Source organism: Pleurodeles waltl, chromosome 4_1 (assembly GCF_031143425.1).
Source record: "Pleurodeles waltl isolate 20211129_DDA chromosome 4_1, aPleWal1.hap1.20221129, whole genome shotgun sequence".
Classification (NCBI taxonomy): Eukaryota; Metazoa; Chordata; class Amphibia; order Caudata; family Salamandridae; genus Pleurodeles; species Pleurodeles waltl.
The window spans coordinates 809,366,209-809,389,091 of NC_090442.1; the positions used below are offsets into that span (position 1 = coordinate 809,366,209).

The window sequence follows — 22,883 nt, forward strand, 5'->3', positions numbered from 1 at the left end:
GGCATTTAAGTGTAGATTGGTATTACTTTATAATAAAGCCTACAGATGGTTTTGGTGTTGGTTACCAAGTGTGACAAACCATGGCTATAAAAGGTTTGTTCTGGCAGTATCCTTGTTAGGCCACCTTAGGAGACATAGGCCCTCATTATGTCCCTGGCGGTCTTCTGACCGCCAGGGATAATGTGGCAGTATGACAGCCAACAGGCTGGCGGTACATACCACCACATTATGAGATTGGTGGGTTGGCTGCAGCCAACCCACCTCTTCTCCACTCATACCGCCATGGCAGTATCAGCCGTCGGGCCGGAGATGTCAATCTCTAGTCCGGCGGCTGGCATAAAACCGCCGGCAGCATTATGAGCCTGCCTACCGCCATGGTTTTTGTGGCGTTAGCATGGCGGTATGAGCCACCGGGCCAGAGATGTCTATCCTTAGCCAGGCGGCCAACATAGTACCGCCCATGGCATTATGAGCCGGCCTACCACCAGGGTTTTCGTAGTTTTAGCAACACCACAAAAACCATGGCGGTAGACCCTTCCGGTGACAGGGAATTCCTTCCTTGTCCCCGGTAGGCAGCTCCCCCACCCCCTAACACTCACCTGACTACCCCCACCCCCTCTCCATCCAAACTCACCCCTCCACCCACCCAATACACAAACTAACACCCCCCAACCCCTCTGATCCACTCACTCACCCCTGGACACCCTATACACACACACATTATCCCTTCCCCCCACCCCCAATATAGTCACAGCACTCCTCACCCCACACCCTCCTCCCTGCATACATGCACATAGACACCCACATGCACCACGCATAGACCCATTCACTTACACTGGCATACACGCATTCATTCATACACTGACATACACGCATTCATTCACGCATACTTTCAGACATATTACACACAATCACACTGACATGCAGACGCGCACTCACTTCACCATTCTTACACGCATTCACTCAAACGCATACAACCACGCAAACAACACACCTTTCTAATCCTATGACTTTGTGACTGATAGCTGCCTTGTAGAAATGTTTACACTCAAAACAGTAGGCCTGAGTTGGCTATGTTAACAAACTATATATGCCTATCTTGTGCACTGGAAACATTATGGCCCTCATTACAACCCTGGTGATACATGGCGCCGACCGCCGTGCTGATGGCCGCCAACATACCGTGACCACGGTGGTATACCATTACGTGTATTATGACCCACACAGAGAAATCCGCCAATATACAGACACCCACACAAGTCCGCCAGCCCAAAGGTCAGTGATAAACTGGTGGTACCAAAACCCACACCGTTATGCCAACAGAAGTACGCCCACAGCATCATGATCCATGAATCACCACAGCAGACATTCAACCGCGGTAAACCATTGGCGGTACACACCACCACGCTCAAAATACACACACACTAACAAAACTACACCACATTGGACATTTCAAACTATACACACCTGACACACATACACACGCCACACCCACACCCACACCACTATAAAACACACACCCACATTACCCACAACCCTGCACAACAAAATAAATATATTGCCAACTGAGAGAGAGACAAGCCAGGAACACCCAGTGAATCTGAGCCACATAACACCGTCACCCATAAACCATCCACGCACCTCACAGCACACACCCCAACACATCACCCCACACACCAGCATGGGGAAGATCTGCAGCTCAGGCTCCATGGTGTCCTGGTTCTTCCTTGAGTGTCGAGAGGTGAGTTGTTTCCCTTCAGAACACTGTTTCTGACGTGCTTTTGATGGCGTTGGTACCGCCCTGGAAAAGCTGGCGGATGGGCGGGTTGTAATTCTGTGGGCGGTACATTGTCTTCCGCCTGTCTGTTGGCGGTTACCGCTGCGGTGTTTGTTGCTTCCACCGTGGCGGTCGGAGTGTTAAAGTGGGTGTATGTGTTGGCGATTTCCACCGTGGTCATGATTCCATTTTTTTTACCGCCGGCCTGTTGGTGGTGTTAACGCCGCTTTAACACTGACCGCCATGGTTGTAATGAGGGCCTATGTCCGATGCCGTAGGTCTAGTCTCCCTATTTTATGAAATGTTATGGCAAAGGCAGTTGGTCTAGGTTAATTACTGTGAAAAGCATATGTCAAAGCCAATAAGTCTTTAGCAGCGGGTCGTTATCACACTGTGTTACAGGCCATAGACCAGTACTATGGAACTAGCTATGAGGTCTGTAGCATGCCATTTTACAGACTACATATAATTCTTCATTGTTTCCCGTCCAACTGGGAATCCCTCAATCTTTATTGGTCCTTACTTTACTAAATATAGCCACATAATACTACTGCATTATTTTTTATAGCTAAAGCTTGCAATACAAGGCAGTTAAATCTATAAAATTATGTTTAAGGATCTTATAAAATTAGTGATTGCTCTTTTTCACATCTGATATACAGGTATTGTATGAACTTACCATAGCCCCTCCATGTTGGACCTGGCATGACTTATAGGTAGAACAGAAGCCATCATTCTAAACGTAGAGGTAATTAATGGCTATCGTCCCAGTTAGAGGGAACTTTACTGACTTATTTTAATATATGGCCTTAGCTATCATACACTTTTATGCTAGGGCACAAAGATATGAAAGTCTCTGAAATGAAATGACTCCCATTGTAAAGGATTTATTGTAATGGCAAGTGTTGTTCTGACCTGCGTAATAGTGACCGACAACCATCTGGCCTCCAAACCAAAAAAATAGGGAGAACCCTTTATATCCTACAAGGAGAAGAGGCCAACTATATTTAATACAGAATTACCCCGGATGAGTCACCTATGTACACCTTCAGAACAATTTATAATTCGAATTGGAAACATTAATTCTGAGTTATATTTAGCATTTGTTTGACAGAAAAGAAATAACCTCATACACATTACAAATGTTTCCAGTGCCTGTAATTATCAATGAATTTTTACATCTTATGAAATGCCGCAATCCTGGTCGACATTTGTTTGGCAGAGACGGCAATCTTTCTTGCCACTAACTAGAGGCTAGTCATTTTCCCTACTGTGAATGAATTTTTGCCAGTAATAGCAGGTTTGTCTACTAAGGGTATTACCTCTAAAGATGAATCTTATTCCAGTTGGAAACTGGTGGTTCTATAAAGAAAATCGAACACCTTACAGGACTGTGACCTGTGATGAGTTTTAACAATTGATTGGTTTTTGGACTGAAATGTTGACTTACACAGACTGACTGAACAACACATTTGTAAATTATTTTACTGTATCATTTGTTTTGTAATGAATGTGAGATGCTCTGCTATCTAACAATCTCTAAAAGCCCTACAACCAAATCAAGCATCAGGCCTTCTCAACGGCATTGGAATCCAGCAGGAGTGCTTGGAAATTGTGTCTTAAAAGTCTGAATTGGAGTGAAAAACGCCCTTGGAGTGGACTTCATTCTGCATCAAATAAGCTGGCTATATGTTGTGGTTATGTCCTCACAAGCAGGCATGTTTGCTGTATAGTATCATACAAGAAAGTGTTAATTTTTAAATGGTGAGCCACTTCTTACAAAACGCTCTGTAGAGACAAGTTATTAGAGCCCATTAACAGGTTTATAACTAAGAGGAAGTGGAAAGAAAGTCAGTGATTGCCTCTTTTTTAGGATTGGCTTGAGACAGTCTTAAGTATCTGCCATTCTCTTTGTCATGAAGATAAAAGGACATAAAAAGGGGTTTTGGGTCAGACCCCTTCAGTCACTAGTTGTTTTGGACTCACCTCTTCAACCTCTACTTGTTTATATTATAATTTAAAGTTTGGGTCAGCATAAAGGAGTCTGGATGCATCAAAGCTCTGCTTTCATTGGTTACAATTCTGTCTACTGAGTGCCTTCATTGCAATGCATTGACTGTGAAGACTCGAACGCTGCAAAGGAAGGCCATTGTGATTGCTAAAAGCAACTGCAGGCGAGGCTGCTATTGCTAACCCGCTCATCCTGTTACCAGTCCACTTCAAGTCCCAGATTCCTTGTTTACTATAGAGAGCCGACTGAATTTACAGGGCAGGTGATTGTTATGCTTTATCATCATATTGTCTCTTTGGTGCGTGAAGTGGCTTGTCATTAATTGGTGGGTTTGTGTGTGGTGCTGTTGATGTGAGAGATGTTAAGGGCATGAACCAGTCAATAAATGATTGGATGCTTTCATAAATAAACACATCAATTCTTCTGCCCATGCATTCTGTCACTCATAATCCTTGCACTCATGGAGCCATTCATTCACCTATTGCCGTATTCTTGCATTCTGCGACTCAACCATACACGATAAAGCAAACTCAACAACCAATTAAGAGGCACGTTCAGTTGTAAGTCCAGACCTTCTCAAAACCCATGCAGAAGACAAAGATACACTCAGGAATGCCTGGGTGAAGAGGCTTTTATTTTGCTAAACTGGGTGGCCAATTTACATGTACTGTCATCTTGAGAAAAATTTGGAAGATTAGGTTAGGACACCGGCGACCGTATTTAGAGGTTGTCACAGTTTTACATATGGTTGCAAATGTTTTATTCACCCTTGTTTATCGCTACACTGCTTATATTCAAATATGTTCTGTGTTCAGTTTCCAAACAAGCTTTCAGTTGGTGGTAAAACTTAAACCAAAATGACATACGTAAAATATAGCGCACAGAAAGCAGTATACAAAAGTGAGTGCATGGCATTCCCCAATATTAGTGCCAGGGTATAAGTCGGGTGCCAAAACGTTTAGGACATATGGCAACATGGAGTTTTTGCTCTCAATTTATGGGAGGTGTCTAAAAGAGACCCAGAGTGTGCAACTCACTCACCCGTCTTGCTAAACTAATAACGATTAAATAGGCTGCCATACAACTACAAGTATGCATTGGCTTAAATGGAGCTCCCCAGTTTTTAATCATCAACAATTAATTTAATATATATTGAACTTGGCTGGAAGACATACTTAGGCGTGCAAGGCTCTTGCATAAAGGGTTTTTCTTTTGTCCTCTTGAACAGATATCTGGCCCAAAGATATCCCTTGGCCATATTTATAATCCAGCTGTAGCCTTGGAGAGAATTTAGTGCAACAGTTCTAAATTGAAACATAATGGATCAATGTCAAATAACTGCACCAAGAGCAGAATTGGAATGATCAGTGTAGAAAAGCACCCTTTTTTACATGGTTAGCCCCCACTTTTTGCCTGGTTTCTGATGTGGCTTTGACTGTTGGTGCACTGGGTCCCTGCTAACCAAGTCTCCTGTGCCAGATTTCTTTCCCCAGAGCTGCACAGTTGTTTTGCACAATTGGCAAATTCTTTAGCTACCACTGTAAGTCCATAGTAAATGGTACCACTGATACCTAGGAAGGTCTTTGAGGGATGCAACACCAGTTGTGCTACCCCCAGAGACCCTTCACCAAATTCAAACAAGTGTAGCCAGTACAGACTGCATGTGTTGGTGCAGGCTAAATTGAAAACCCGACCTGTCACACACCCCTGTGTGCCAGGTCCCCTATCACTGTATGTGCCAGGTGTAAGTCACTCCTAAAGCAGGGTGCATCTAGGCACATGTGAGAGAATGTATGCATGAGCAGATATGCCCCTGCTATGTCACTGTTGATTCTGAGTCATAGTAAGTGCACAGGGAGGCCATTTTAAATGGATGTGCTGGACACTGGTCATTACGAGTTCCCAAGCTACATGATGGCTTCACTGAATCCTGGAATGCTTGGCATTAAACATCTCAGAATAATAAACCCTCACTGACCCCAGGGATGTATTTATTAAAAAATGCACACAGCGCACCTTAGAGGTGCCTCCTGAAAATCTACCGACTACCAGTGTGCTGACTGACTGGTCTTGACCAGTTCAGCTACCACAGATGCGTTTCCAGCTCCTTATGGTGAGAGCCAGCATTCTCAAGGGCCTGAGATAAAAGCCTACACTGGGCAGAGGTGTGACCTCCTCTCCTAGTCAATATGGGGCAGGGCGGGGGGTGGAGCTTCAAAGGCATTGCCACCTTCGAAAAGCAGCCCAGGTCTCTCAAAATATCAGAAAATGACAACCCTCCTGCTCTGACCACACTTTTGGAGGCAGCACAGGCGGGAAAATTAGTTAAATTTGGAGGAGTGCCCACTTCATGCCAGTCCCACTCCTAGTGTGGACAAGCTGAAATAGACACTGCTTTTGAAATTCCTCCTTCCTACTTGAAAGGAATTAGGCCAGTAGGGTTAGAGTATGTTCACTTCCCAGTGGAAATGGTCATAAAAACGGTGTAGTCATCCTATAGGTGGTCAGCCCATTGGCTACCGCCTGGCACTCCTTATAACACCCCTAAATTGCGCATTTAGGTGGCACCCATGAACCCTAGAACTCAAATTTCGGCAGCCTAAGAAAACCCAGACAAAGAAGAGTTGCACCCATAGAAGAGGATAGGAAGAAGCAGCTGTCCGGGAACCAGCCCTTTCGGCCTGCCTGCTAAACTCGAAGGATCCTGCACAAGTAGCAAACTTGTCCAGCCTTCAAGTCTGCTCCCATGGGCAGCGGACTTGCCCTGCAAGAAGAAACACCAAAGAAAAGACTCTGCAGTTGCTGGAACCCCTGGAGCCCAACACCAGAAGTGACCACTGCACCTGATGTTCACGACCTGAGTTGAAGCCAACCAACGGTGCCAACGTGGGTCCCCACCTGCCCAGAGGTTGAGGACAGTGTGGTCTCACCCATCTTGGACTTTCCTGAGACGCCTGCAGCCTCTGCATGAAAGCCCCTTCTCCCACAGTCTTGCGGTGAGGGAAAATCTGACATTTCCAGCAACCACTGCACCCGTGACCCCTGACCCCATCTGAAGTGGGTCATTGGTTCCAAAGACCTCTCCCAGCTCCTAACAGCTGAAATCCATCCTGGGTTCACCCCTGCTGGACTCCCCTAGGATGCCTGCAGCCTCAACAGACAGGACCCCCTGACCGCGAGTGCTCCTGGATGTGAAAACCTGATGCCTAAATACACCCAGGCATCCTTCAACCCTGGGGCACAGGAGAAGAGGACTGAAGGTGCACATATGTCCTGGAGCAACCCAAGTCTACTACCTGCCTGCTTGTTGTCCCTGACTGGCTTCCTAATCAGAGCATGCAGCCTGTCTTCACGAGGACCAAACTCCCATAGGAAACCATTGGGCACCTGACACCTTATTGCACTTCTGCACCTGCAGCCCCAGTGCTGCCTGGTGTGAACTGTTGGTGTAGTTCTAATCAGTGCCCAGTACTTACCTTAATTCCCTGAGATTGGCTTTGTAAATCGTTGTTAACCCGGTGTTTCCTGAACATTGTTTTCCTCCATAGGATAACAGTGAGAGCACTCTGAAGATTGCACTGTCTCTCTTTCTGAAACTGCAAAGTATTTATGCTTAAAAATCTACTTACCCGATTACGAAGATTTTGGGTATGAAACATGTATGAAAATATTTTGCTATTTTGCTAACTTGGTCCCAGATTTGTTCTTTGAGTGCGTGTCTCTCATTTTTGCCTCTGTGAGTACAATAAATGCTTACCACTACCCTTTGATAAGCCTTACTTCTCACCCACACTACCACAAAATATAGCATTAGTCCTATCTACTTTTGCCCCTTGCAATACCAATTGGGAACCATGGGACTCTCTGCACAGTGTACTTCATTTTAGTGCACTATATGGAGAGCCAGCTTCCTACAATCAGCCAAAATAAATTGCTCGTGTACATTGGCTAGGCATGTTAAAACTGCACCAGTGTACCATGTGGCTTTATTGCACATTTCTCACTTCTGAGCTTAAAACCATAACCTTTACTACAAGGTAGCTTAGTTCTACAAGAGTTAATAATTAATACATAAAGACAGACCAGCTTTAACTTGGTTTCTTCAACTGACTACATCCATTACAAATATAATGCTATTAGCAGGTAAATGTGTGTATTTCTGAATGTGGTAAGAAAAGTGATCGTTTGACTAAATGTATGAGTTGATCAATTAAGAGGTATTACAATTTTATAGAATATATCTTCCAAAAAGTAAAATAGTTTTTTTAAATCATTTTGATAAAGTATTACATTTTCATTTTTTCTGGAAAAGATTAAATGTTTTCAAGTATACTTTTTGAAGAAAATGCAAACACTTAGTGCATTTTAGGCAATGCAAGAAAAAACATTGTCTTGTGAATTACATCATATGTGACTGAGTAGGAGGTATTCTTACCTGCATAAATATTATGTCCTTCAGGATCAATATGTCCTCCAGGATTAATAAAATCCTTTGATTTAGTAGCAACATGGAGCTGTTTTCCAATGAAGTTTCTAGAATGTATCTAAAAATATATGGCACACCCATGTCACATTGCATTTACTTTGGCAATGATTCAGGAATTCAAGTATAACCAAAATGGTGCAAAAAGAAATATTATGATCAAACATTTTTAAGAGCAATACAGTGTACAGTTCCAATGAATATGAATGCTGAAGTAGGTAGAAGCTACTCTCTACAACGGCTGTGGCACTGCTAGTCCTACAGTACTCCTTCATTTAGAGTAACAAGATACTCTCTTTGGTATGGAGAGGGAACTGAGACACTGCATTACTCAACAAGTTACTTACATTCAGTAATGCATTATCTGGTACAGAGTATACCTAGCTGCAGGCATCAGACTGGATCCGGAAACCTTTGCTTGAGCAATACCCCTCCACGCATGAAGAGATGACAGGTTCAGGTGGAAAACTCTCTCCTGCTGAGACAGAAGATCATCCCGAAGGGGCCTGATAAGAGGATTGATGCTCATTTTCAGAAGCTCAGGACACCAGACTCTCCGTGCCCAATCCGGAACCACAAGGATTCGTAGGGCCTGGTTGTTCTTGATCTTCCTGAGAACTCTGGGCAGTAGTGGTATGGGCGGAAAAGCATACACCAGGCCTGAGCGCCACTCGCAACAAAAAGTGTTGCCAAGCAATTGCTGCCTTGGAAACTCCAACAAGCAAATAGTGCTGACACTGTGTGTTCTCTTTGGAGGCGAACAATTCTAACTACGGCTCTCCCAACAGCTGAAAGAGTCCTTGGGCCACCTCTGAGTAGAGACACCACTCGTGATCCACTAGGCATCGACAGCTGAGTTTGCCTGGCGTTCAGAGAACCTGCCACCTACCTGTTGAACCACCATGGTTATGCCCTGCTGTTCCAGCCATGTCCAGAAATGCTGGGCCCCATAGTGGGGGGAGAGAGCAAGCCAGTATCTGGAGGTGTCCAGTCCACTCGCCTCTCTTAGTTCCTCATACCAGTCCATATACCTTTCCAACTGGTGTCCTAAAGGGTCTAGTGACCCCTGTCAATCTTCTTCTATGCCTGGCTGTTGAAAACAATGCTCAGGCAGGGAGCTGGTACCTGTGGGCACAGTCAGCACCAGAGCCCATTCCGTCTCCGGATCATCTGGGAAAAGAAAGGGGCTGGCTCTGGTGGAACCAGGAGCATCTGCGTTGTGATGGGGGCCAGATAATGTTGCGTGGGTACAACCAGCGCCGGTCCAGATCTGGATTCTGATCCATGTGACCCCATCGGAGCCAAGGCCATAGCCACCAGCACGGAACTTGATGGGGCCTCCTCTGACTCCGCAGGGCCTGAATGCGCTCCATCGGGGTCGGCCTGCTTAAATACATGACGCATGGTCTTTTAAAAGTCTTTTACCTGAGTGGGGGTCACTCCAGCTCCCAGAAACGGAGGGAGGTTTGGAGTTGGACCTGGCATTGATTCTGCTGTGCCTGGAACGCCAATGTTCTAAACTCTTTGCATCAGCCAATGAATGAGGTGAAGTCGTAGTCCGTTTAGACTTCTTCTTTCTGTGCCTTTTTCCTGAGTGCCTGGAGGACCTTGAGTGGGAGGAAGAGAACTTGGAGCGTCTGCAGCAGTCCCACAACCTTCTCCTCGATCAGGACTGTGACCTCTGAGGAGTCACGCCAAACGGCGTCGACTGCTGGGCTGCAAGCATCTTTAGGGACCGTTCCCATAAAGATGTTGGTGCCATGGCTTTGATTCGTGGTCACACTCAAGGCACCAAAAGGAGACAAGGTGAGGGTCCGTAACCGACATTACGTGGTGACAGGCGCCACATGGCTTGAATCCCACCTTTCTAAATGTCATCCTCGACACACTTACAGAAATACTCAACAAAATGTCAAACTAAGCCTGTCAACAAATAGCAGCGGGGTAGCCGTCTCCGGATCTGCACTAACTGGCACGGAAAGAAAAGAACTGACATTGGCCCACCTGGGTGGCACCTATATAGGTGATCGACGACGGCACGCGGAACAGAACGGAGCCACCCGACCGCACGCGCAGGGGTACTGCTCAAGCAAAAGTTTCCAGATCCAGTCTGACACCTGGGAAATTCAAAGGAAAGGAATCTGCAGCTTGAAGTCTCTATCAGAAAAATGTAATGTCAGAGGTGCTGATTGGGCTGCATCCACACATTGTTATCTTAAGAATATTTGGGGCTCTGGGAAAGACATACTTTGGGGCCCCCACTCCATAATTTTACTGCTCATTTTCTGCTGGTTGAAGCCCGCTTGATGTTAGACAAACTAGTAGAATCAAGGTTTGCAGAAAAACAGTTGAAATAGGTCTTTCCAGGTCCTACAAAAGTTATTCAGATGTCAATGGGAAAAGCGAGAGATACTGAGAGGAAAAGGTAGGCAGAGAAGAGAGAGGCTGAAAGATGGAAATAACAGAGGTGAGATAAATACCTAGATGTCCAGAAATAGAGGCCTATTCCCAAACTGCATTTTTGTAGCACATAAAGTTACACTACAGTAGTACTACTCACATAATACAAAGTGCTATTCAGAATCCTACAGACAGAGACCTCAGCAATCATCTATCCTATTAGTAATATGTATTATTAATGGAAGGAGTTTAGGGAAATTTTGAAAGGGGTTGAGGGTGGAACAGGCTAATGCAAGCACACACCCACAAACAAGTAAGACCATTACTATTCACAAACTGCATTTCTAAAGCTACTACAGTCCTAAAAGTGTAAAAACAGGCGCAAATGTACTCCCGCCCGGCCTTGGATTAAGTGAAGCACCATATATGGCCACTCACAGGTACTGCAACACACTTTCACAGAAAACAATGGAGGCAGACAAATACAATTACACCCTGTATGAACTAATTTTAAATACATGAAATCATTTCAACATTTAAATTATTTAGACATACATTTTCAGTGTTAAACACTATATATAATCATCACAACATATAATTATATTCTAAAATATTGCATTAATTAAACACATAACATACTAAATTTACTAGATTTACAAAATGTTAAATAAAAATAAAATTATTAGTGTAGGTGGACATTTTTAAAATTATTTTTTTAACATCATTTCTAAACCAAATTATAGTTATATTAATAAAATTGTTTAATACAAATTTCATTTAATTTGTTTATGTGTTGTAACATTTTATTTTATTAGTTCTAGGTTAATAAATATTTTGAGATTTTTGTAAGAATAATAAACTTTAATAATTTTTCCTATACTTTCCTAAAGGGAGACCTCCGCAATGGTGGTGAAAATCTCTAAAACGTCTTGTAGATGGCTCCACCCACAGATTTGCACAGGTGGTGGTGAAATTGTGACTGCCCAAAAAGTGTAGGCATAAGGTAAAATATTAAATATACACATGAGAAAATAAACAAGTTACTTACCTTTGGTAATGCATTATCTCGTGGAGACAGGATCTAGCCACAGATTCCTTTCTTTAGAAACTCCCCCGGGTACGAGCCTGGATCTGGAAACTTTTTCCATAGTACTTCTGCGTGTCGGTAGAGGGCGTTGCACAACTCCATATCAACGTCGTCCACCAGATGTGACATCAGCAGAGTCCATGTAACTCCTCTCGCCAACATCAGTTAGTTCCGTGGCTATTTCCGCGCTCAAAACATGGAGTCACACATAGAAACTTCCTACAGTGAGCTTTAAACGAAAGACACCCTTGCGTCAACTAATCACTGAATTATTAATTCCAGGTGTTGATTTCTATAACCAAATCTTCTGAGACAAAAGAGGAAATTAGTTCACAGAGTAGGAAGGATGGGAGGGTTGTTAGAGAATCTGCGGCTAGATCCTGTCTCTATCAGATAATGCTTTACCAAAGTTAAGTAACTTGTTCATCTGATAGACACATCTAGCCGCAGATTCCTCACTTTACAATCAGATACCAAAGCATAATGACAGGGAGGTGGGACTGCAAACTGAGACCTTCGAAAAAAGTCTCGAAGTACCACAAAGCCAGTCTAAAACAAGAGAAAAAAGACCAGACAATCATAATAATTAAGGAAAGCAAAAATATACTCTAAGACATCAAAACCTGTGGCAATAATCACAGGTAAATAAACCCATAAACAAGGAAATACGATCATCCATGATAATAAGTCAATTGTATGGCAGAAGCTACCTAACACACCTCCTATCCAGAAGAAAACTGGTCTAGTACAGGAGAAACAGACTATGCACTTGTAATAATACCTATGAGGAAGAACGTCCTCGGTAGCAAAAGAATAGTGTAAAAGAGCACATAATAAAAAGTTATAAAAACATTAAGAGCATGGATATAACATCACTCATGATTGATACCATAAAAAATATGTTCTTACAACAAAACCAGTCTGGAAGAGGGCAAAAAGACCAGCATTCAAAAGAATGCAGGTGAGCCCTCAGATAATTCATGACGTAGAACTCCGGGGAGGAACCACTGATAAGGAGCCATAAATAAAATGTGTATCTCTTGCAGAGGAAATATGCAGTTACCCTTGTTAAGCACAAGTTAAAAACAACAATAGTAGCCATTTGGCAAATAAATATACTTTTCCCCAGGAAAAGTAGCAGAAATAATAAAAACCTTTCAAGATATTCTCAATATATATTTCCACTGACGTAGGAGTGAAACAAACACCTATGTAGTACTAATGAAATGTATATATGTGTATGTATTTGTGTGTATAAATATAGCTTAAATTATTAATTCAATTATTATTAAAAAAAAAAATTAACTGAATAAAACAACAAGTTCATAAATGGATCCTTGGTAGAGTTGCGGAACCCAAGGTCAGTGTATGACTCTTATCATCAATAAGACGTATCTACAGATGAACTAGAAAGTGTAACAATGATGAAAAGAAAAACCAGAAAATTTACAAGATTCTGAGAAAAAGAATCTGTCTGATTTTGAATAATCCATCCCATGACAACACTTCCACAAGTGTGAACCCAATTTACCACAGGTATGGTCAGGTAAAGATAAAAATAGTTGTACTATATAGGACATTAATATTTAATCTCCTCAGATATAAATATCTTCATAGAGGAGAATAAGTACCCTTGAAGGTAGTAAAACCCTTCAGAAAAGAAGGATGTTTTGCATGTAAGTGCAAAAGCGTGGAAGAACTCCTAAAGAGTCCATATATTAATAGTCTACACAAGAGACTGAACAGAATCTACAAAGAGATACATCTCTATGAAGACCCATTATCAAATGACATGTCATAAAAAGAAACAACAATGATCAAAGAACACGTCAATACCATAGAAAAGTCTACACTGAAGCGTAGAAAATGCGTAAACTGTGGTGAGTATCTAATATGAACCCTTCAAGACTAAAATAAGGAAAATCTTAAAGGCCTCAAGAAGACACTTTCTGTCCAATTTACCAAAATTAGAAGAACTGATATTACCATATCACAGGTAAAACAAAACGTACTCATCAATGTGTGTAGATCAATCGCTAACTTATTTGTCTGTACAAAAGGGGCTTATTAACAAACACCTTTAGTGCTGTAGAACCATTATAAGAAATGTCTTTAAACAGAGAATACACAATATACTGACACTCACAATGAGCTGGTAATATTTCCAGTTCCCTATGATGGATACTTGTGCAATTCCATAATTTCGTAAATTAGATAAACTATCTATACCCACCTTTAAAGGTGTAATAGCTCACAATTAAGGATTGTACATCATATATAAATGCTCTCTAGCATTCTGGCAAATACTCCATTTAGAATATGGTATATTCCATAAAGGTAACAACTCCTAAGCACAAGTTTTTCTTCAGAGTAAAGTAAACAATATCACCTTAATGCAGGTGTGGTAAAGCATGATAACCCTCTAAGAGGTTATTATTGACAAATTTGAAGTAGAAAGTCATTACTTTACATCATGATGATAAAGAAAGAATCCTTGAACATAAGGCTTGAAATGCTCCATAGGATTTCATGGCACTATATTACTCTAATATCAAGTTAACGTCAAAATAGCTCCTGCAAAGCACAAGGCATTCCAATGAGGTTATAATAGATATATAAAAGTGAAAAAGCCTCACAGCACTGCCGAAGCAAAACGTTTGTGAATTCTTTAAGAACAAGTTATGTACTAGCCAAAGGATAGGGAGGAAGCAAGCTAAATCAGTGCTCCACTCATACTGTCTCAAAAATGCCTTAAAGCTGAGTCAGCCTGAGCACCAAATAAATGGGCACTATCAAATGGCATATCAATAAATCTAGATTGGACTGGCTCTGAAATCTCTGAGGTACGTAACGAGGCACGGTGAAGTAGCGCAACCGAGGAAGCCATAGCTCAACTCACAGAGTCAGTGGTGTCCATGCAGCAGCGAATGATTAATTTAGCTGCGTGCTATCCTTCCTGAACCATATGAGTAATAGTAGTCCTGATGTCTTCCGGAAGCAAAGGTGAAGTGTTCGCTAACGAGTCCCATAATGAACAAGAGAAATGTCCAAGCACACAAGATGTGTTCACAGAGCGTAGAACATAACTTGTGGAGGAAAAAATATGCCTGCCACAGATGTCTAGACCCCTTGACTCTATCAGGTGAAACATCCATGTCATGAAAAGCTAAAGTGGCCTGTGCCACCAAACTTTGATGAATAGGATGTCTTTTTAGACAGGCGGATCACATGTGGCAGAAGGGCCTATGGGATACAGCCTGGTCAACAGGGGCCTCTATATCAGGGTTAGTTCAAGTTCCCACCAAGACATCATGCAGTGCTTTGCTGTAAGGATACACTGGTTCAACCCCTTTTTGACTCTGATGGAGGACCTCAATTAGGGGAACTGAAGCTAATGTCCCTCAAGGAAGAGCCAGATCTAACACTTCCGCAACCCTCTTTAGCATGTCTGCAAAGAAGGAGCTCACCTCTGTAGCAAGTCCAGGGGGGTGAAAACAGGCCTGAGGTCGGAGAAGAATCCAAGCCACTAGCTGCAGCTAGGTCAGTTAACCAGCTGTCCTCTCTACTGCCTCTCCACCATCTCCATCAGTAGGACCAACATGAGTGGATTTTCGTGGCGGAACAACAGAGTATGAGAGGCATGATCGGTGCCATTCCAGATGACGACCGGCATCGAGAAGGCAAATCCTCAACGCTGATTTCGACTTCAGACTGAGTGAGGGATTTGACTTTGATCGGCGCCACCAGTGGAGCTTCTGGAGTCGGCTGATCAGATACCTGGCCAAAGATATGAACCCGAAGGGCTGTGCACAGCTGCCGAAACAGCTTTGTCACCTGATGCCAAAGGCCTAACTGAAGCAGAGTGCGAAACCGCAGGCGTGGATATAGTCAAGGCACTTCACACCACCTTTGGACCCACAAGTGTTCCGGAGGGAGGAGACTGACCAAAGATAGCGTGAAGGGAAGCATAATATTTAGGCATCTTGTCTAGAGTTGCCCCATCCCCTGGAAAGGGAGGGAGATGTATGACATACTCCGAAGTTGTCTCAACTGAGGAATGACACGAGGTAGTATGTGGTGAAGTCGGCGACTTTTGTGACTTCGACTGCTTGTGAAACTTACCTTTGGACGTCCATGAAGAATGGTATCCACACTAATGACTACCCGAATGGCCCTGTGAACGGACATCAGTCCAAAAAAGGAGACCTCATTCGACAGGAAGACCAAGATGACTCCAACATCCATGCAGCTAGAAGCTTCATCCAAAGCTCTCGTAGAGCGTTCGGCTGAAGTTGCTGACAGGAGTTGCACTCTTCAGCATCAAGAGGCACACCCAGATAGCACATGCAAATGAAATGGGGGTCCGTATCTGACATTTGTCATCCACAGGACCCACAGGGTTTAAACCCCAAAGACATAGAAAGCACACTGTTCTATTATGATGAGAACATCGAAGTAGGCCAAAAAATGGCCTGACAAACCATTACGGGATCCATGTTGCAAGCGCGGAAAAAAGGAACTGACATTGGCGCGTCAGTAAGGGGTGTTATATGGTCTCCGCTGACATCACATCGGGTGGTCGATGTTGAAACAGAGACGCGCAACGCCCTCTGCCAATGCACAGAAGTACCATGGAAAAAGTTTCTGGTTCCAGTCTTGCACCTGTGGGAGATTCTAAAGTAAGAAATCTGCAGCTAGATATCTCTATCTGATTGCACATGTAGATTTACCTTTGTGAACAGAACCCATAGTGTTTTGGAAAATAAGTGTTAGGTGTTTGTTTTGCAATTTAAATAAACTGGAAAAACCACCAAAGGTGTTCATGCACTGGCTGCTATAATGTGAAAGTTACCTAGATGAGCAATAACCATGATTGGTTACCACCAGAAAATAAAGGCAACAACCCAGAATACAAACAAATCCTTGGAGAAGGAAGACTACCAGGTTAGGAAAATTATATGTGACAAACAATAGGTTTGAAATCCTGCAGAAATTTGTAATATCCCTTCTGAAAAAGTTAGGAAGGTTGCATGCCATCCTCAATTGTATGTGGACCCACATCATTATCTTCTCTACTCTCAAACACCTAAAACCCCAGCTAAACCTGATCCTTACACTGTCAGACTCGACCCAAACAATCAATTTAATATCTTTATATTTTGCGCTTTCTAAACTGTCTTTATCACCACTTATTAAGCAGTCAACACTACTGTGGACTTGGCCCTTCCTGCAAGGTCATCCCAGAATTTTTTACCTTCACCCTCTTGTTTTCAGAACCTGTTTTGTTGGTTTTTACCACTCTGCGTATTTTACCACGCTAACCTGTGTTAAAGTGCTTGTGCACTCTCCTTAAAACATGATGAAATTTGGCTTACACCCAATTTATTTGTATATCCCTAGTAATGTGGTACTACATGTGCCCAGGGCATGTAAATTAAATGCCACTAGGGGGCGTGCTGCACTGATTATGCCACTTACATAACCCTTAAACATGTTTCAGGCCTGAGTAGACAGCCTGCTTTGCAGGTATCATCTCTCAGAGAGATGGGAGGGATGATGAGAAATTGGAGGTAGAGGGATGGTGTGAGATGAGAGCCCATGTTGTTAAACAAAGGTCAGAGTCAACAGCACGGCAGCAGCTATCATTAGTGAAAGAGGTGCAGTGACACTTTTGCCCAGTGGCCCACTGCATCACAATTATGAATAATGTACTATAAAAAGTGGGCACGGACGCTCATTTCCCTTGGTAGCATTATGGCAGAGGTGCACTTGGTGCAAAAAAGGGGGCAGCATGCCGTAGCTCATTTCCCCTCAGAAAGAGTCCCTACTTGTTTCAAGCTTGATGTGATGGCCAGTCATGGTGGGGAAGGAGTGAAAGGAGGACTTCTCTGGACTACAGCCATCATTAATGCAGTAGGACTGCATTGGGGCCAAATCATGGGGAGCAATGTTTTTGGTCAATTTTGTTCTTGATGCGGTTGCATTTTTATAAACTCCACATTCAGTGTAGATTATGAGCTACAGAATAGTAATCCATAAATGGCTTCATGACCCCCTACTCCATGTGATCATCCATCTCCATCTTACTCCCCAAATCCTTGCCATATAGTTTTGGATGGGGGCCCAACTTCAAAATATATTGCTTAGGGGGAGCTCAGAGCACAAACGTTTGAAGGCCTCTGGCTTAGGGCATCTTCAGTATCCTCCATCCCTTGCCTCAGGACCACTCTATAAGACTCCATTGAAATGCGTATAAAGTGCTTGGACATTCTAATGGATGTCTGTTGGGGCTCCACTTTCCTGGTTTTCTGCAAATGTTCTTTTTATTACACAAATAGTGAATAATGTTATTCACCATTTGTTTAATAAAATTGGAGTACGGTTTGCTGAAATAACACCGTATCTAGCAGGTAAAGGAAGTAAAAATGCTTTCAAATGTATGTGGTATGCATGCCTGTAGGTGATAGTGTATTTATTTGAGCAAGAATGTGTGATTGTGTGTGTATGTGTTAACATGTGTGTGTGAGTCACAGTAAAAGTTAAGTGGCATGTGATGTCTCTTCTGATACCTCTGGCATTTTGGTAAATTGACACCCATGAGGCTGCTGCAAAATACTGTTTAAGATAAAACAAGTGCTTTAAAAATATGCATTTTAGTGATAAGAATTCAGACTATACCTAGTGTAATTATTTTTATATATGTCCATTGAAATGGGGCACTCCTTATAATGGACACATATTACCTCTCAAAAAGAATAAATATTGCCATCATGAAGCTGAGTGACTCCATTAATTAAACTCTACACATGTTCCAAACACTGCACACGTTTACATTGTTTTCAGGTAGTGGGGACCTTCGTGAGAAGGCTTGTTTTGTCTTTAGTTCTCTATTACCTGTTTCACAGCAGAGGAGCCCTGCCATCCCCCACCCTCTGTGAGTGGGAGCTGGGCCCCAGTTATGCCAGTCTTACTATGAAAAAGAACATGGGGTGCATTTTCCTTGCTAGCACTAGGGCCGGGTCCCCATTGTTGCACATGGAACAGCGCCCAAGGTACAAGAGGGGGGAGGCTAAATGTGATTTTTGTTGTTAATTTTTACACAAAGCAGCAGAAAGCCTTCTTTGGGAATCGGGCATTGACGTAATGGCACTGCTGAGTGGGCAGAGTAGACAGCCTGCTTTGCAGAGCTGCAGGTATCATCTCCCAGAGAGATGAGAGGGGTGATGAGAAATGGGAGGTAGAGGGATGGTGTGAGATGAGAGCCCATGTTGTTAACAAAGGTCAGAGTCAACAGCAAGGCAGCAGCTATCATTAGTGAAAGAGGTGCAGTGACACTTTTGCCCAGTGGCCCGCTGCATCACAATTTTGAATGCTGTACAATAAAAAGTGGGCACGGGAGCTCATTTCCCTTGGTAGCATTATGGCAGAGGTGCACTTGGTGCAAAAAAGGGGGCAGCCTTCCGTAGCTCATTTCCCCTCAGAAAGAGTCCCTACTTGTTTCAAGCTTGATGTGATGGCCAGTCATGGTGGGGAAGGAGTAAAAGGAGGACTTCTCTGGACTACAGCCATCATTAATGCAGTAGAACTGCATTGGGGCCAAATCATGGGGAGCAATGTTTTTGGTCAATTTTGTTCTTGTTTGATGCTGTTGCTTTTTTGTAAGCTCCACATTCAGTGTAGATTATGAGCTACGGAATAGTAATCCATAAATGGCCTCATGACCCCCTACTCCCTGTGATCATCCGTCTCCATCTTACTCCCCAAATCCTTGCCATATAGTTTGGGATAGGGGCCCAACTTCAAAATATTTTGCTTAGGGGGAGCCCAGAGCAAGAATGTTTAAAGACCTCTGGCTTAGAGCATCTTCAGTATCCTTCATCCCTTGCCTCAGGACCACTCTCTAAGACTCCATCGAAATGCGGATAAAGTGCTTGGAACTGCTGAAGCACTGCTTTTCTTGTGAAGGTAATTGTTCTTGAGAACCTTGCTGCTCTCCCTGACTAGCTCCCTGCAGAGTTGGTCGCCACAAGTATTTCTAACGGACCTCAATGACACTTACCTAAGTTTTCTTTGTAAAAGCTTCTAATTGGTTGACTTTTCCAAGTCTTGTTTGCGGTTGAATCAAATTGCACTGATTTATCATTTCTTGTAACATCTATATCTCCAGAATCCTCGGGTGGATTTTTTTCATTCTAGTATCTAAATTCCTATAAAAATACAATCTATTTTTATAAATTAGTGTGGATTTCTTGAGTGTTGTGTTGATTTCTTTTTCAATAGTTTTGGTGAATTTAAATGCTTAACCTCTTTTGAATAAGCCTTACTGCTCAGTGCCACAACTACGACATCTGAGCCCTACTCAGCCAAGGACAGCCTGTGGCTCTGATCTTCCTAGACCTCTGAGGAGCCTTCAATACACTCTCCCACCACACACTCATCACAAGGCTGCACAGCATAGGCTTGGGAAACAAATATCCCCATGGGAAGCATCTTGATGGCACTCAGAATGTGGCCTTACTCCTACCCTCCCTTGACCATGATAGGAACCTAGGTATCATTCCTGACAACAATGTAACCATGATGACTCAGGTCAACTCTGTCTCCTCCTCCTGCTTCTTCACCATCCAAATGCTTCGTAAGATATTCTAACAGCTACACAAAAGCTCAAGATGCACCATCACCAACGCCCTCATCTCCAGCCGGCTGGACTATGGCCATCCTCTCAACACAGACATCGCAGCTCACCTCCTCCAACAACTACAGACCATAAAAAAATGCCACAGCCGGGCTCGTCCTGGATCTCCGTAGACAAACCCACATCACCCTCCTACCTCAGGGAACTCCACTGGCTCACTGTACACAAAAGATGCTAGTACAGGCTCTTGGGCCAAGGCCCTACACAAATGCGGACCCAGCTTTTTAAACCACAGCCTGAACTTTCATCATTACACCAGACACCTCCACTCCACTTCCCTTTCTCTAACCCTCACTCCCTGAATCTGACGTAGTGGAGGTCGCTCCTTCTCCTACCTAGCCACAAACACATGGAACAAGCTACCCTTTCATCTCCTTCTGTATCTCCCCATCTCTTCCAGAGTTCCAAAATTCCCTGAAGACCTGGCTATTCTGCTAAGCAACTGGACCCAGCCAGTTCCTTGATACCCTCATGGGTGACAAGAAGCACTCTACAAATCTACTGATTGAATGATTGAACCAGGGCTGAGCTGAGGGTTTTGCAGACGAAACCAACTGGACCTAAAGGAGGTTTGTAAGTGTATTACGTGGTTAGGTCACACACCCATACCATAAAATGCACCACATTTCCTCACACTTCATCTAGTTGCTAGGAGTGGCACCTGAAAATGTACATCCTTCAAGTATTTGAGGCAGGAAGGGACACGCAAAAAGATGAGTATTTAATGATAATGCATTTATCTCCTAAAGATGGGAATACATAATACTTGTTAATAATAATGCTCGTTGTTTATTTTGTATAGTCCCCGATGGCTGTCAAATGCTCATTAACTGCCATGTTGCAGCAAGTAAAGCAGAACAAATACACTGCTTTTCAATAATACTGGCATAAAAGAGTCTTGCCTTTTGTCCATGCTCTGAGGTATGTTTGATGAAATGAGGCTGAGGAACATTTGGTCCATTAAACTGCTGGATTCTGACGATAAGCTGCCTTTGTGCATATACAAGGAGTGGAGTCACTTTCTCTGAATATCTCTCACTGTGAAAAGCAAAATACATATACACTAATGTAAATAATTTCCATTTTAAACAAGTAAATGAATAATTTTATAATACAGACATTCATACAGATTATCTACGTTTTGCGGTAATCCTAACATAAAAACAGATTTACTGTCTCCCTTAATATGTGCCATTATTACATAAGTCGGCAAACCCATTTAATAGAAATTCATATTAATGCAGAAAGCAATATACCATAAAAGAAGACCACCTCTTTATCGTAAATATGTTTATGGTAACGTATGTAAGAACAAGCACACACTCTCCAGTGGAAACTTTGAAACAGTAACTGTAGTCCGAGCGAGAACAGTAATTTTCATCTATTTGACCTTCACTGACTAATGGTCATTGCTACCAAGGCTTAAGGACCTAAAAGGTAAAGCACCTGAGAGGGAGTAAGACGATGTTTAACAAAATTAGAGATTAAGGTAGAACTGGATGTTCAACACAGCCCAACGAAATTTTAATATTTTTTCTAATATCACAGAAAACAGATGTGGAACTACATTTCTGTCTTCCAAAGTCTGACCTGACCTGACCTGACCTAACCTATGCCTGGCAAAAGTGTTCCATAAGTTCATAAGGATCCGAGATGTGCAGCTTTCTTGAACCACTGTCCTATACTGTGCCTGAGAAATCACAGACACAGGAAAGCAATGGTAAAGGAAAGTTATAACAGTGGCAGAAGGAAAGTCAGGACTATAAATTGTTCATCAAGGATAAAATGATCCGGAGGGTCTCGACAAACTGTAGGAAATGAAGATATTGGCTGATTTCTTGAAATACCTATGTATTTAATACATACACATATTAATAATGGCAGTTTTGTAGTGTAGTACTGCTTTAGTTGTATGGTAAAATGTTCTCCTCATAGTTATGGGGTCAATAATAAATACATTTACATTTATTATGAGGCTCTTAATCACTTCTTCTCCTAAGTTTCTTTTTCTTAAATTTGCAAATGTTACCATTTATCTTTACAGGTTAAATCACGTAACAGTCACAAAAGGCTGGGACATGTCATCATTTATTTATTTTACAACTTTAAATATTTCAGTCCGGTGTTTTTTGCTCATCTTTCTTCCTGAGGTAAAGTTGAATAAAATACCTATGATAACAGTAATTCATCGACTTCATTAAGTACATGTCTTTCTAGTAAATATAGTTTACGGAGACAAAGATAGACTTAAATAATTGTGTATTCATTCTCGACAAAAAGAATGACTCACTTGAGTGAAGGGTGAATAGTGGAACTCAATGTGTTTTTGGTAAAATGCATAGATTACTTACCGTTAATGTCATTTCTTTGAGTCCAGACGTCCCTGTTCCCATCATCACATTTCGTAATGAGAGGAACAGGGAAGGGGGC

At 42.7% G+C, this 22,883-nt stretch overlaps 1 protein-coding gene across 1 annotated transcript in view; it reads right to left on the reverse strand.

Annotated features, from left to right (window-relative positions):
* Positions 1-22,883, reverse strand: part of CFAP54 (cilia and flagella associated protein 54) — a 1,075,777-nt gene that overhangs the window by 297,374 nt on the left and 755,520 nt on the right. Inside the window, exons 39-40 of the mRNA XM_069229529.1 lie at positions 21,356-21,491; positions 8,224-8,332 (exon numbers count right to left, since the gene is read on the reverse strand). Of these exons, the coding sequence (XP_069085630.1) occupies positions 8,224-8,332; positions 21,356-21,491 (245 nt within the window). The remainder of the gene's footprint in view (positions 1-8,223; positions 8,333-21,355; positions 21,492-22,883) is intronic.